Source organism: Panthera onca, chromosome X (genome assembly GCF_046562875.1).
Source record: "Panthera onca isolate mPanOnc1 chromosome X, mPanOnc1 haplotype 2, whole genome shotgun sequence".
NCBI lineage: Eukaryota > Metazoa > Chordata > Mammalia > Carnivora > Felidae > Panthera > Panthera onca.
This window is the reverse complement of record NC_138357.1, coordinates 81,833,459-81,847,840: the sequence shown is the minus strand read 5'-3', so window position 1 is coordinate 81,847,840 and position 14,382 is coordinate 81,833,459. Positions and strand designations below refer to the sequence as shown.

General features: G+C 39.5%; 1 protein-coding gene across 4 annotated transcripts in view; it reads right to left on the bottom strand.

The window, feature by feature from the left end:
* Positions 1–14,382, bottom strand: part of PFKFB1 (6-phosphofructo-2-kinase/fructose-2,6-biphosphatase 1) — a 111,745-nt gene that overhangs the window by 63,970 nt on the left and 33,393 nt on the right. The window contains exon 2 of one of the 4 annotated variants that reach the window (XM_081793618.1): positions 769–883. The exons of the other annotated variants lie outside the window; for them this stretch is intronic. Within the exon in view, the coding sequence (XP_081649744.1) occupies positions 769–814 (46 nt within the window). The 5' untranslated portion in view covers positions 815–883. The remainder of the gene's footprint in view (positions 1–768; positions 884–14,382) is intronic. 4 annotated transcript variants of the gene reach the window in all.

The following is a 14,382-nucleotide window of genomic DNA, read 5'->3' as shown; positions in this document are numbered from 1 at the left end:
TGTACAAAATTCCAGTAAATCTGCAAAAAATTCTGTTGAGGAACATCATCAAAATACATGATAGCCAATTGCTCCATGAGCTGGACCTAAGCACTCAGAGGCTCCTCACTCCCTCCTCTGTCCTAGGAATATGGGTTCCACTTGTTTTCCCACTCCCAGAGGCTGCTCCAAGGACAAAATTGAGATGGTGATGTGTTGGAAATACCTGCATGGGGAGGGGGGTGGTGTCTGGGCGGCTAAGTCAGTTAAATGTCTAACTCTTGATTTCAGCTAAGGTCATGATCTCACGGTTTGTGAGATCATTGGGCCCTGTGGTGACAGCGAGGACACTCCTTGGGATTCTCTTTCTCACCCTCTCACTCTGCACCTCCCTCTGTCTCTCAAAATAAATACACATTTTTTAAATGAAAATACCGGGGTGTCTGGGTGGCTCAGTATGTTGAGCATCTGACTCTTGGTTTCTGTTTAGGTCATGATCACAAGATCGTGGGACAAGCCCTGCATCAGGCTCCATGCTCAGTGTGGAGTCTGCTTAAGTTTCTCTCTCTCCCTCTGCCCCTCTCCCTCACTCACGCTCTTTCTCTCTAAAATAAAGGGAAAAAATAAAGGAAAACACCTGCATAGTATGTTACTGAGCCAGTTAGGGCCTCATGATAAACTTTTAAGATTTGGAGACCAGGTGCAGGGATCCATTTTTCTTGCTGCCAGCCAAGACGAGCCTTGTATGTAGGTTCCCATTATTATTATTAAAAATTTCCGCCTACCCACCTGGAATGGCCTGCCTCTTTCTTTGATCTTTCCCTGCCTTCTTCATAAGGGGTCTAGGTTCATATTACACCTGGGAAGCTCCTGAGAGGGTTCCAAGCAACAAATACTCCTAGAACTAATAAGTGATTTTATTAATTTCACAGGATACAATGTCAACACAAAAAAGTCAATCATATTCTGATAAATAAGCAATTAATAGTTAAAGAACAAAATTAAGGAAAAAAACTATAATACTTCTAATAAGATAAAAAAAAATACTTAGGTATAATACTAACAAAACCTGTATAAGATCTGTATGCTGAAAACTGCAAAATGCTCCTAAAAGAAATCAAACAACTAAATAAATACGCATATCGTGTTCATGGATTGAAAGACTCAACATAGTAAATATGTCCATTTTCTCCAAAATGACCTACAGATTTAACAGAATATCAATAAAAACTATCATCAGGATTTTTTGAAAATATAGACAAACCAACTCCAAAGTTAATATGGAAGATCAAAGGAACTAAAATAGTTAAAATAATTTGCAAGTTAATAACAATTTTGGAGGAAACTCCGTACCTGATTTTAAGATTTACTATAAAACTACAGTGCTCAAGACAGTGTGGTATTGTCAAAAGGATAGACATATATGTCAATGGATTAGAATAGAGAGCCCACAAATAGACCCACACAAATACAGTCAATTGATTTAGGAAAATCGAAAGCAATTCAATGGAGAAAATAGAGACTTTTCAAAAGTGGTGCTAGAACAAATGGAACTCCCTATACAAAACATGAACCTCAACACAAACCTTGTACTTTTGCAAAAAGGAACTCAAAATAGATTATTGTGCTAAATATATAATGTAAATATATAAAACTTCTAAAAGATATTTCATCCAGTTTTAATTTATTTTTGTGTACGGTGCAAGAAAGTGGTCCAGGTTCATTTGCTGAAGAGACTGTCTTTTTTCCATTGGATATTCTTTCCTGCTTTGTCAAAGATTAGTTGGCAGATGTGTGTGGGCCCATTTCTGGGTTCTCTATTCCATTGTATCTATGTGTCTGTATTTGCAAATGAAATATCAGATAAAGGGTTAGTATCCAAAATCTATAAAGAACTTATCAAAGTTAACACCCCAAAAAACAAATAACCCAGTGAAGAACTGGGCAAAAGACATGAATAGACACTTTTCCAAAGACATACAGATGGCTAACAGACACATAAAAAAATGCTCAACATCACTCATCATTAGGGAAATACAAATCAAAACCACAATGAGATACCACCTCACACCAGTCACAATGGCTAAAATTAACAACCCAGGAAACAACAGATGTTGGTGAGGATGCTGAGAAAGAGGATCCCTTTTGCATTGCTCATGGGAATGCAAACTGGTGCAGCCACTTTGGAAATTAGTATCGAGGTTCCTCAAAAAATTAAAAATAGAACCACCCTATGACCCAGCAATTGCACTACTAGGTAGTTATCCAAAAATACAGGAGTGCTATTTCGAAGGGACATATTTTATGTCCCAGTGTTTATAGCAGCACTATTGACAATAGCCCAAGTATGGAAAGAGCCCAAATGCCCATTGACTGATGAATAGATAGAAGATGTGGTATATATATGTATATATGGAATATATGGAATATATGTGTGTGTGTGTGTGTGTACACACACATATATATACACATACACACAATGGAATATTACTCAGCTATCAGAAAGAATGAAATCTTGCCATTTGCAACAATGTGGATGGAACTAGAGTGTGTTATGCTAAGCAAAAGTAGTCAATCAGGGAAAGACAAATATCATATGACTTCACTCACATGTGGAATTTAAGATACAAAGCAGATGAACATAAAGGAAGGGAAGCAAAAAAAAATATTAAAACAGGGAGGGGGACAAACCTAAAAGACAAATAATACAGAGAACAAACTGAGGGTTGCTGGCAGGGTTTTGGTGGGGGGATGGGCTAAATGGGCAAGGGGCATTAAGGAGGACACTTGTTGAGATGAACACTGGGTGTTATATGCAAGTGACGAATAACTAAATTCTACTCCTGAAACAATCATTACATTATATGTTACCTAAATTGTATGTAATTAAAAAAAATAAATTAAAGGGTGCCTGGGTGGCTCAGTCGGTTAAGTGTCTGACTTCAGCTCAGGTCATGATCTCCCAGTTTATGGGTTTGAACCCGGCGTCAGGAACTGTGATGACAGCTCAGAGCCTGGAGCCTGCTTTGGATTCTGTGTCTCCCTGCTTTAAAGGCCCTCCTATGCTCATGCTTTGTCTCTCTCTGTCTCTCAATAATAAATAAATGTCAAAAAATAAAAATAAATTAATTAATTTAAAAATAATTTAAAAAACTTAACACCCAGAAAATATATAATCCAATTAAATAATGAGCAGAAGATATGAATAGACACTTTCCCAAAGACATAGAAATGGCCATCGGGCACAGGAAAAGATGTGGTCAACATCACTGATCATCAGGGAAATACAAATCCACACTATAATGAGATTCATCTCATACCTGTGGGAATGGATAACACCAACAACACAAGAACAACATGTGTTGTTAAGGATGTGGAGAAAATAGAACCTTCTTGCACTGTTGGTGGGAGTGCAAACAGGTGCAGCCACTGTGGAAAACATTATGGGGGCTGGGCTCCTCAAAATTTTAAAATTAGGACTATCATATGATCCAGCAATTGTACTCCTAAATATTTACCCCAACAATACAAAAATATTAATTCAAATGGATAAATTCACCCCAATGTTTATAGCAGCATTATCTACAATTGCCAAATTATGGAAACTGCCCAAGTGTTCATTGACACAGTAATGGATAAAGAACAAGATATATATATGTATATATATATATATATATATATATATATATACATATATATATATATATGTAATATTACTCAGCCATAAAAGAGAATTAAGTCTTGCCATTTGCAACAACATGGATGGCACTAGAGAGTATTATGTTAAGTGAAATAAGTCAGTCAGAGAAAAAAAAACATACGATTTCATTCATATGTGGAATTTGAGGAACAAAACAACTGAGCAATGGGGAACAAAAGAGAGGAAAACAAAGAAAAAGACTGTTAACTATAAAGAACAAATTGAGGTTTTTTAGATATATGGCGAGGGAGAAGATGGCAGTGAAGGAGGATGCTGGACTCACCTCGTCCTGCTGATCACTTAGATTCCACCCACATCTGCCTAAATAACCCAGAAAACCACCAGAAGACAAGCAGAATGGACTATCTGGAGCCAAATGTAGACAAGAGGCCCACAGAAGAGGGTAGAAAGGGTAGAGAGGCAGTGCGTGGTACACGGACTGGTGGGAGGGAGCTGGGGCAGTGGAAAGGCAGCCTGCCTGGCAAGGCAGAGCCCCTGAAGTCTGGCATGCAAAAGCGGAGGGGGAGGACTCCATGAGTTCTGATAGCCAATGAGACTTAACATCTGGAATGTTATAAGTCAACAGCTCTGCTCGGAGAGTGGGAGGGTGAGAGGACATTGGGAAGGAGATGTATTGAGCCCTGGAAGACAGAGCTCAGCTCGGCAGGGAACAAAGGCGTTGGTCACCGCCATCTCCCTCTCCCATTTCCCCAGCCAAAACCCCAAAGGGAATCAGTTCACCAAACTTGCTTGCACCGCGCAAACACCCAATGCTGTGCTTCTGTGGATCCATCACTCTGACGGGTCGGCCTCCCTCCTGGTGCTGCAGGGCCCGCAGGGGACAACTGATGGCAAAGCAAGATGAGCCTGCCCCTCCTGCCCCTGTGAAGCTTGCTTATCCACCCCAGCTAATATGCCAGAGCCATCATAGCAGCACCACAAGCCTCGAAGTGTGCAAGTAACCCACACAGGGTCCACACCACTCCACAGTGAGTCCTGCCCCTGGGAGAGGGAAAGATAAGGTACACACCAGTCTGACTATGGCCCCAGCAGTGGGCTGGGGACAGACATCAGATCTGACCGTGGTCCCGCCCACCAACACAAGTTACTCCAGACAGCACAGAGGAAGTGCCCTGAAGTTCTGTGGCACCCCAGGGACTATTCAAAATGACAAAATGGAAGAATTTTCCTCAAAAGAAACTCCTGGAAGTAGCGATATTTAACAAATTGATCAAAAATGATTTCAGCAATATAACAGAGCAAGAATTTAGAATAATAGTCATAAAATTAACCTATGGGCTTGAAAAAAGTATAGAACACAGCACAGAATCTGTTGCTACAGAGAACAAGGGACTAAGAAATAGTCACAAGGAGCTAAAAAATGCTAAAGATGAGGTGAAAAATAAAATGGAGGCGACCACAGCTCAGATTGAAGAGGCAGAGGAGAGAATAGGTGAATTAGAAGATAAAATTATGGAAAAAGAGGAAGCTGAGAAAAAGAGAGATAAAAGATCCAGGAGTACGAGGGGAAAATTAGAGAACTAAGTGATGCAATTAAACGCAACAATATCCGTATAATAGGAATTCCAGAAGAGGAAGAGAGAGAGAAAGGGGCTGAAGGTGTACTTGAACAAATCATAGCTGAGAACTTCCCTGATCTGGGGAAGGAAAAAGGCACAGAAATCCAAGAGGCACAGAGAACTCCCTTCAGATGTAACTTGAATTGATCTTCTGCACGACATATCATAGTGAAACTGGCAAAATACAAGGATAAAGAGAAAATTCTGAAAGCAGCTAGGGATAAACACGCTCTTACACATAAAGGGAGACCAATAAGGCTAGTGACAGACCTATCTACTGAAACTTGGCAGGCCAGAAAGGAATGGCAGGAAATCTTCAATGTGATGAACAGAAAAAAATATGCAGCTGAGAATCCTTTATCCAGCAAATCTGTCATTTAGAATAGAAGGAGAGATAAAGGTCTTCCCAAACAAACAAAAACTGAAGGAATTCATCATGACTAAACCAACCCTACAACATATCCTAAGGGGGATCCTGTGAGTGAAATGTTGCAAGGACCACAAACTACCAGAGGCATCACTGCAAGCATGAAACCTACAGACATCACAATGACTCTAAACCCATATCTTTCAATAAAACTGAATGTAAATGGACTAAATGCTCCAACCAAAAGACATAGGGTATCAGAATGGATAAAAAAACCAAGACCCATCTATTTGCTGTCTACAAGAGATGCATTTTAGACTTGAGGACACCTTCAGACTGAAAGTGAGGGGATGGAGAACTATCTATCATGCTACTGGAAGTCAAAATAAAGCTGGAGTAGCCATACTAATATCAGACAAACTAGAATTATTTTCTTTTACATTTATTTATTTTTGATAGACAGAGAGAGACAGAGAACAAGTGGGGGAAGGGCAGAGAGGGAAGGAGACACAGAATCCGAAGCAGGATCCAGGCTCCGAGCTGTCAGCACAGAGCCTGACGCAGGGCACCAACTCACAAACACCGAGATCATTACCTGAGCCAAAGTCGGACGGTTAATCGACTGAGCCACCCAGGTGCCCCTGGAAAAATCAGACTTTAAATTAAAGGCTGTAATAAAGATGAAGAATGGCATTATATAATAATTACACCGTCTATCCATCAGGAAGAGCTAAACAATTATAAATGTCTATGTGCCAAATACAGGAGCCCCCAAATATATAAAACAATTACTCACAAACATAAGCAACCTTATTGATAAGAATGTGGTCATTGCAGGGGACTTTAATACTCCTCTTACAGTAATGGACAGATCTAGACACAGGATCAATAAAGAAACAAGGGCCCTGAATGATACATTGGATCAGATGGACTGTACAGATATATTTGGAACTCTGCATCCCAAAGCAAAAGAATATACTTTCTATTCAAGTTCACATGGAACATTCTCCAAGATCGATCACATACTGGGTCACAAAACAGCCCTTCATAAGTATAAAAGAATTGAGATCATACCATTCACACTGTCAGACCACAATGCTATGAAATTTGACATCAATCACAGGAAAAAGTCTGGAAAACCTCCAAAAGCATGGAGGTTAAAGAACACCCTACAAAAGAATGAATGGGTCAACCAGGCAATTTGAGAAGAAATTTAAAAACATATGGAAACAAATGAAAATGAAAATACAACAATGCAAACGCTTTGGGATGCAGCAAAGGCAGTCCTGAGAGGAAAATACATTGCAATCCAGGCCTATCTCAAGAAACAAGAAAAATCCCAAATACAAAATCTACCAGCACACGTAAAGGAAATAGAAGCAGAAGAGCAAAGACACCCCAAACCCAGCAGAAGAGAAATAATAAAGATCAGAGCAAAAATAAACAATATAAAATCTAAAAAAAAAAAAACTGTAGAGCAGATCAGTGAAACCAAGACTTGGTTTTTTTGAAAAATTAAACAAAATTGATAAACCTCTAGCCAGGCTTCTCAAAAAGAAAAGGAAGATGACCCAATTAGATGAAATCATGAATGAAAATGGAATTATTACAACCAATCCCTCAGAAATATGGGCAATTATCAGGGAACACTATGAAAAAATATCTGCCAACAAACTGGACAACCTGGAAGAAATGGAAAAATTCCTCAGCACCCACACACTTCCAAAACTCAAACATGAAGTAATAGAAAACATTAATGGATGCATAACCAGAGAAAAAATTGAATCAGTTATCAAAAATCTCCCAAGAAATAAGAGTCCAGGACCAGATGGCTTCCCAGGGAAATTCTATCAGACATTTAAAGTACAGTTAATACCTATCCTTCTTAACCTGTTCCAAGAAACAGAAAGGGAAGGAAAACGTCCAGACCCATTCTATGAAGCCAGCATTACTTTGACTCCCAAACCAGACAGAGACCCAACAAAAAAAGACAACTACAGGCAAATATCCCTGATGAATATAGATGCAAAAATTCTCAATAAGATACTAACAAATCGAATTCAACAGCATATAAAAAGAATTATTCACCATGATCAAGTAGGATTCATTCCTGGGCTGCAGGGCTGGTTCCACATTCGGAAATCAATCAATGTGATACATCACATTAATAAGAGAAAAGATAAGAACCATATGATCCTGTCAATCGATGCTGAAAAAGCATTTGATAAAATTCAGCATCCTTTCTTAATAAAATCCCTCGAAAAAGTTGGGATAGAAGGGACATACTTAAACATCAGAAAAGCCATTTATGCAAAGCCCACAGTTAATATCATCCTCAATGGGGAAAAACTGAGAGGTTTCCCCCTGTGATCAGGAACACGACAGGAATGTCCACTCTCACCGCTGTTGTTTCACATAGTTTTGGAAGCGCTAGCATCAGTAATAAGACAACAAAATGAAATCAAAGGCATCAGAATTAGCAAAGATGAAGTCAAGCTTTCACTTTTTGCAGATGACATGATATTATACATGGAAAACCAGATAGATTCCACCAAAATTCTGCTAGAACTGACACATGAATTCAGCAAAGTCGCAGGATTCAAAATCAGTGTACAGAAATCAGTTGCATTCTTATATACTAATAATGAAACAAAAGAAAGACAAATAAAGAAACTGATCCCATTCACAATTGCACCAAGAAGCACAAAATACCTAGGAATAAACCTGACTAAAGATGTAAAAGATCTGTATGCTGAAATCCATAGAAAGCTTATGAAGGAAATTGAAGAAGATATAAAGAAATGGAAAGACATTCCGTGCTCATGGATTGGAAGAGTAAATATTGTCAAAATGTCAATACTACCCAAAGCTATCTACACATTCAATGCAATCCCAATCAAAATTGCACCAGCATTCTTGTCGAAGCTAGAGCAAGCAATCCTAAAATTCGTATGGAACCACAAAAGGCTCCAAATAGCCAAAGTAATATTGAAGAAGAAGACCAAAGTGGGAGGCATCACAATCCCAGACTTTAGCCTCTACTACAAAGCTGTAATCATCAAGACAGCATGGTATTGGCACAAAAACAGACACATAGACAAATGGAATACAACAGAAACCCCAGAATTAGACCCACAAAAGTGTGGCCAAATAGTGTTTGACAAAGCAGGAAAGAATATCCAATGGAAAAAAGACAGTCTCTTTAATAAATGGTGGTGGGAGAACTGGACAACAACATGCAGAAGATTGAAACTAGACCACTTTCTTACACCATTCACACACACACAAAAAAACTCAAAATGGATAAAGGACCTGAATGTGAGACAGGAAACCATCAAAACCCTAGAGGAGAAAGCGGGAAAAAAACTCTCTGACCTCAGCCGCAGCAATTTCTTACTTGACACATCTCCAAAGGCAAGGGAATTAAAAGCAAAACTGAACTATTGGGACCTCATGAAGATCAAAAGCTTCTGCACTGCAAAGGAAACAATCCACAAAACTAAAAGGCAACCAACGGAATGGGAAAAGATATTTGCAAATAACATATCGGACAAAGGGCTAGTATCCCAAATCTATAAAGAGCTCACCAAGCTCCACACCTTAAAAACAAATAATCCAGTGAAGAAATGGGCAGAAAACATTGAAAAGACACTTCTCTAAAGAAGACATTCAGATGGCCAACAGGCACATGAAAAGATGCTCAACGTCGCTCCTCATCAGGGAAATAAAAATGAAAACCACAATGAGATACCACCTCATGTCAGTCAGAGTGGCTAAAATGAACAAATCAGGAGACTATAGATGCTGGAGAGGATGTGGAGAAATGGGAACCCTCTTGCACTGTTGGTGGGAATGCAAACTGGTGCAGCCGCTCTGGAAAACAGTGTGAAGGTTCCTCAAAAAATTGAAAAATAGATCTACACTATGACCCAGATATAGCACTGCTAGGAATTTACCCAAGGGATACAGAAATGCTGATGCATAGGGGCCCTTTACCCCAATGTTTATAGCAGCACTTTCAACACTAGCCAAACTATGGGACGAACCTAAATATCCATGAACTGATAAATGGATAAAGAAATTGTGGTTTATATACACAATGGAATACTACACGGCAATGAGAAAGAGTGAAATATGGCCTTTTGTAGCAAGGTGGATGGCACTGGAGAGTGTTATGCTAAGTGAAATAAATCATACAGAGAAAGACAGATACCATATGTTTTCATTCACATGTGGATCCCGAGAAACTTAATAGAAAACCATGGGGAAGGGGAAGGGAAAAAAAAAGGTTAGACAGGGAGGAAGCCAAAACATAAGAGACTCTTAAAAACTGAGAACAAACTTCGGGTTGATGGGACGTGGGAGGGAGGGGAGAGTGGGTGATGGTATTGAGGAGGGCACCTGTTTGGATGAGCACTGGGTGTTGTATGGAAACCAATTTGACAATAAATTTCTTATTAAAAAAAAGAACAAATTGATGGTTAACAGAGGGGAGTTGATTGAGGGTTGGGTAAATAGCTGATGGCAATTAAGGAGTGCAGCCATGATGAGCACTGGGTATTGTATGGCAGTATTGAATCACTATATTGTATATCTGAAACTATTACTACACTGTATGTTAACTAACTTGAATTTAAATAAAAGTAGTGCAATTGTGGGTCGTGGGGTAGTTCTATTTTTAATTTTATGAGGAACCTCCATACTGTTTTCCAGAGTAGCTGCACAAGTTTGCATTCCCACCAGCAATGCAAAAGAGATCCTCTTTCTCCACATCCTTGCCACACCTGTTGTTGCGTGAGTTGTTTATGTTAGCCATTTTGACAGTGTGAGCTGGTATCCCATTGTGGTTTTGATTTTGATTTCCCTGATGGTGAGTGATGTGGAGCATTTTTACATGTGTCGGTTGGCCATCTGAATGTCTTCTTTGTAGAAGTGTCTGTTCATGTCTTTTGCCCATTTCTTCACTGGATTATTTGTTTTTTGGGTGTTGAATTGGATAAGTTCTTTGTAGATTTTGGATACTAACCCTGTATCTGATATGTCATTTGTAAATATCTTCTCCCATTCCGTTGGTTCCCTTTCAGTTTTGCTGATTCTTTCCTTCACTGTGCAGATTTTTATTTTGATGAGGTCCCAGTAGTTCATTTTTGCTGTTGTTTCCCTTGCCTCCAGAGACATGTTGAGTAAGAAGTTGCTGCAGCCAATATCAAAGAGGTTTTTGCCTGCTTTCTCCTCGAGGATTTTGATAGCTTCCGGTCTTACATTGAGGTATTTCATCCATTTTGAGTTTATCTTTGTGTATGGGGTAAGAAAGTGGTCCAGGTTCATTCTTCTGCATGTCGCTGTCCAGTTTTCCCAGCACCACTTGCTGAAGAGACTGTCTTTATTCCATTGGATATTCTTTCCTGCTTTGTCATAGATTAGTTGGCCATAAGTTTGTGGGTCCATTTCTGGGTTCTCTATTCTGTTCCATTGATCTGAGTGTCTGTTCTTGTGCCAGTACCATACTGTCTTGATGATTACAACTTTTAGTATAGCTTGAAGTCTGGGATTGTGATGCCTCCGGTTTTGGTTTTCTTCTTCAACATTGCTTTGGCTATTCGGGTCTTTTATGGTTCCATACAAATTTTAGGATTATTTTTACTAGCTCTGTGAAGAATGCTGGTGTTATTTTGGTAGGGATTGCATTGAGTATGCAGATTGCTTTGGGTAGTATTAACATTTTAACAGTATTTGTCTTCATATCCAGGAGCATGGAATCTTTTTCCATTTCTTTCTGTCTTCTTCAATTTCTTTCATAAGCTTTCTATAGTGTTCAGTGTATAAATTTTTCACCTCTTTGGTTAGATTTATTCCTAGGTATTTCATGGTTATTTGTGCAACTTTAAATGGGATCAAGTCCTTGATTTCTCTTTCTGCTGCTTCATTGTTGGTGTATAGGAATGCAACCGATATCTGTGTGTTGATTTTATATCCTGCAACTTTGCTGAATTCATGAATCAGTTTTAGCAGTTTTTTGGTGGAATCTTTTAGGTTTTCAATATAGAGTATCAAGTCATCTTCTATGAGTGAAAATTTGACCTCTTCCTGGCCGATTTGGCTGCCTTTATTTCCTTGTGTTGTCTGATTGCAGAGGCTAAGACTTCCAATACTATGTTGAATGACAGTGGTGAGAGTGGATATCCCTGTCTTGTTCTTGACCTTAAGGGGAAAGCTCTCAGTTTTTCCCCATTAGGGATGATATTAGTTTTGGGTCGTTCACATATGGCTTTTATGATCTGGAGGTATGATCCTTCTATCCCTACTTTCTTGAGGGTTTTTATCAAGAGACGATGTTGTATTTTGTCAAGTGCTTTCTCTGCATCTATTGAGAGGATCATTTGGTTCTTGTCCTTTCTTTTATTGATGTGATGAATTATGTTAAATGTTTTGCAGATATTGAACCAGCCCTGCATCCCAGGTATAAGTCACACTTGGTCATGATGAATAACTTTTTAAATTTATTGTTGGATCTGGATGGGTAATATCTTGTTGAGGATGTTTGCATTCATGTTCATCAGGGAGATTGGTCTATAGTTCTCCTTTTTAGTGGGTCTCTGTTTTCAGAATCAAGGTAATGCTGGCTTCATAGAAAGAGTTTGGAAGTTTTTCTTACATTTCTATTTTTTTGGAACAGCTTCAAGAGAATAGGTGTATACTCCTCCTTAAATGTTTGGTAGAATTCCCCTGGAAAGCCACTTAGCCATGGACTCTTGGTTTTTGGGAGATTTGTGATTACTAGTTAGATTTCTTTACTGGTTATGGGTCTGTTAAAATTTTCTATTTCTTCCTGTTTCAGTTTTTGCAGTTTATTTATTTCTAGAAATTTGTCCATTTCTTCCAGATTGCCCATTTTATTGACGTATAATTGCTCATAATATTCTCTTATTATTGTTTTTATTTCTGCTGTGTTGGTTGTGATCTCTCCTCTTTCATTCTTGGTTTTATTTATTTGGGTCCTTTCCTTTTTCTTTTTGATCAAACTGCCTAATGGTTTACCAATTTTGTTAATTTTTTCAAAGAACCAGCTTCTGGTTCCATTGACCTGTTCTACTGGGTTTTGTTTGTTTGTTTGTTTATTTGTCTGTTTGTTTCAATAGCATTGATTTCTGTTCTAATCCTTATTACTTCCTCTCTTCTGCTAATTTTAGATTTTATTTGCTGTTCTTTTCCAGCTATTTAAGGTGGAAGGTTAGGTTGTGTCTGAGACCTTTCTTCCTTCTTTAGGAAGGCCTGCAATTACTATATACTATATACTTCCCTCTTGTGACTGCCTTTGCTTTTCAAAAACGAGGATGAAATAAACACATTTTCAAGAAAACAACTGAGAGAATTTATATTCTCTGGCCTGCCAAGTTTCAGAAGAGAGATCAGTCACGAGTCTTATAGGTCTCCCTTCATATGTTAGAGCACGTTTATCTCTAAATGCTTTCAGAATTTTCTCTTTATTCTTGTATTTTGCCAGTTTCACTATGATATGTTGTGCAGAAGATCGATTCAAGTAATGTCTGAAGGGAGTTCTCTGTGCCTCTTGGATTTCAATGCCTTTTTTCTTCCCCAGATCCAGGAAGTTCTCAGCTATTATTTCTTCAAGTACACCTTCAGCACCTTTCCGTCTCTCTTCCTCCTCTGGAATACCAATTATGCGTAGATTATTTCTCTTTAGTGCATCACTTAGTTCTCCAATTTTTCCCTCATACTCCTGGATTTTTTTATCTCTCTTTTTCTCAGCTTCTTCTTTTTCCATAATTTTATCTTCTAGTTCACCTGTTCTCTCCTCTGCCTCTTCAATCCGAGCCATATTTGTCTCCATTTTATTTTGCAGCTCGTTGATAGCATTTTTTAGCTCCTCCTAGCTGTTCCTTAGTCCCTTGATCTCTGTAGCAAGAGATTCTCTGCTGTCCTCTATACTATTTTCAAGCCCAGCGATTAATTTTATGACTATTATTCTAAATTCACTGTCTGTTATATTGTTTAAATCGTTTTTGATCAGTTCATTAGCTGTTGTTATTTCCTGGATGTGTTTCTGAGGGGAATTCTTCCATTTCTTCATTTTGGATAGTCCCTGGAGTGGTGTGGGACTGCAGGGCACTTCCCCTGTGCTGTCTTGAATAACTTGCATTGGTGGGCGGGGCTGCAGTCAGACCTGATGTCTGCCCCCAGCCCACCGCTGGGGCCACAGTCAGACTGGTGTGTGCCTTTTCTTCCCCTCTCCTAGGGGTGGGATTCACTGTGGGGTGGGGTGGCGTGGCCCGTCTGGGCTACTTGCACACTGCCAGGCTTGTGGTGCTGGGGATCTGGCATATTAGCTGGGGTGGATCGGCAAGGTGCACAGGGGCGGGAGGGGCCGGCTCAGCTCGCTTTTCCTTCGGAGATCCGCTTCGGGAGGGGCCCTGCGGCACCGGGAGGGAGCCAGACCCACCGGAGGGATGGATCCGCAGAAGCACAGCATTGGGTGTTTAAATAAATAAATAAATAAATAAATAAAATACCAAAAGCAAGCAAGTTCCCTGGTAGGAACTGGTTCCCTTTGGGATTTTGGCTGGGGGATGGGCGATGGAGATGGTGCTGGCAAGGGCCTTTGTTCCCCGCCAAGGTGAGCTCTGTTGTCCAGGGCTCAACAACTCTCCCTCCCGTTGTCCTCCCGCCCTCCCGTTCTCTGAGCAGAGCTGTTAGCTTATAACATTCCAGATGTCAAGTCCCGCTTGCTGTCAGAA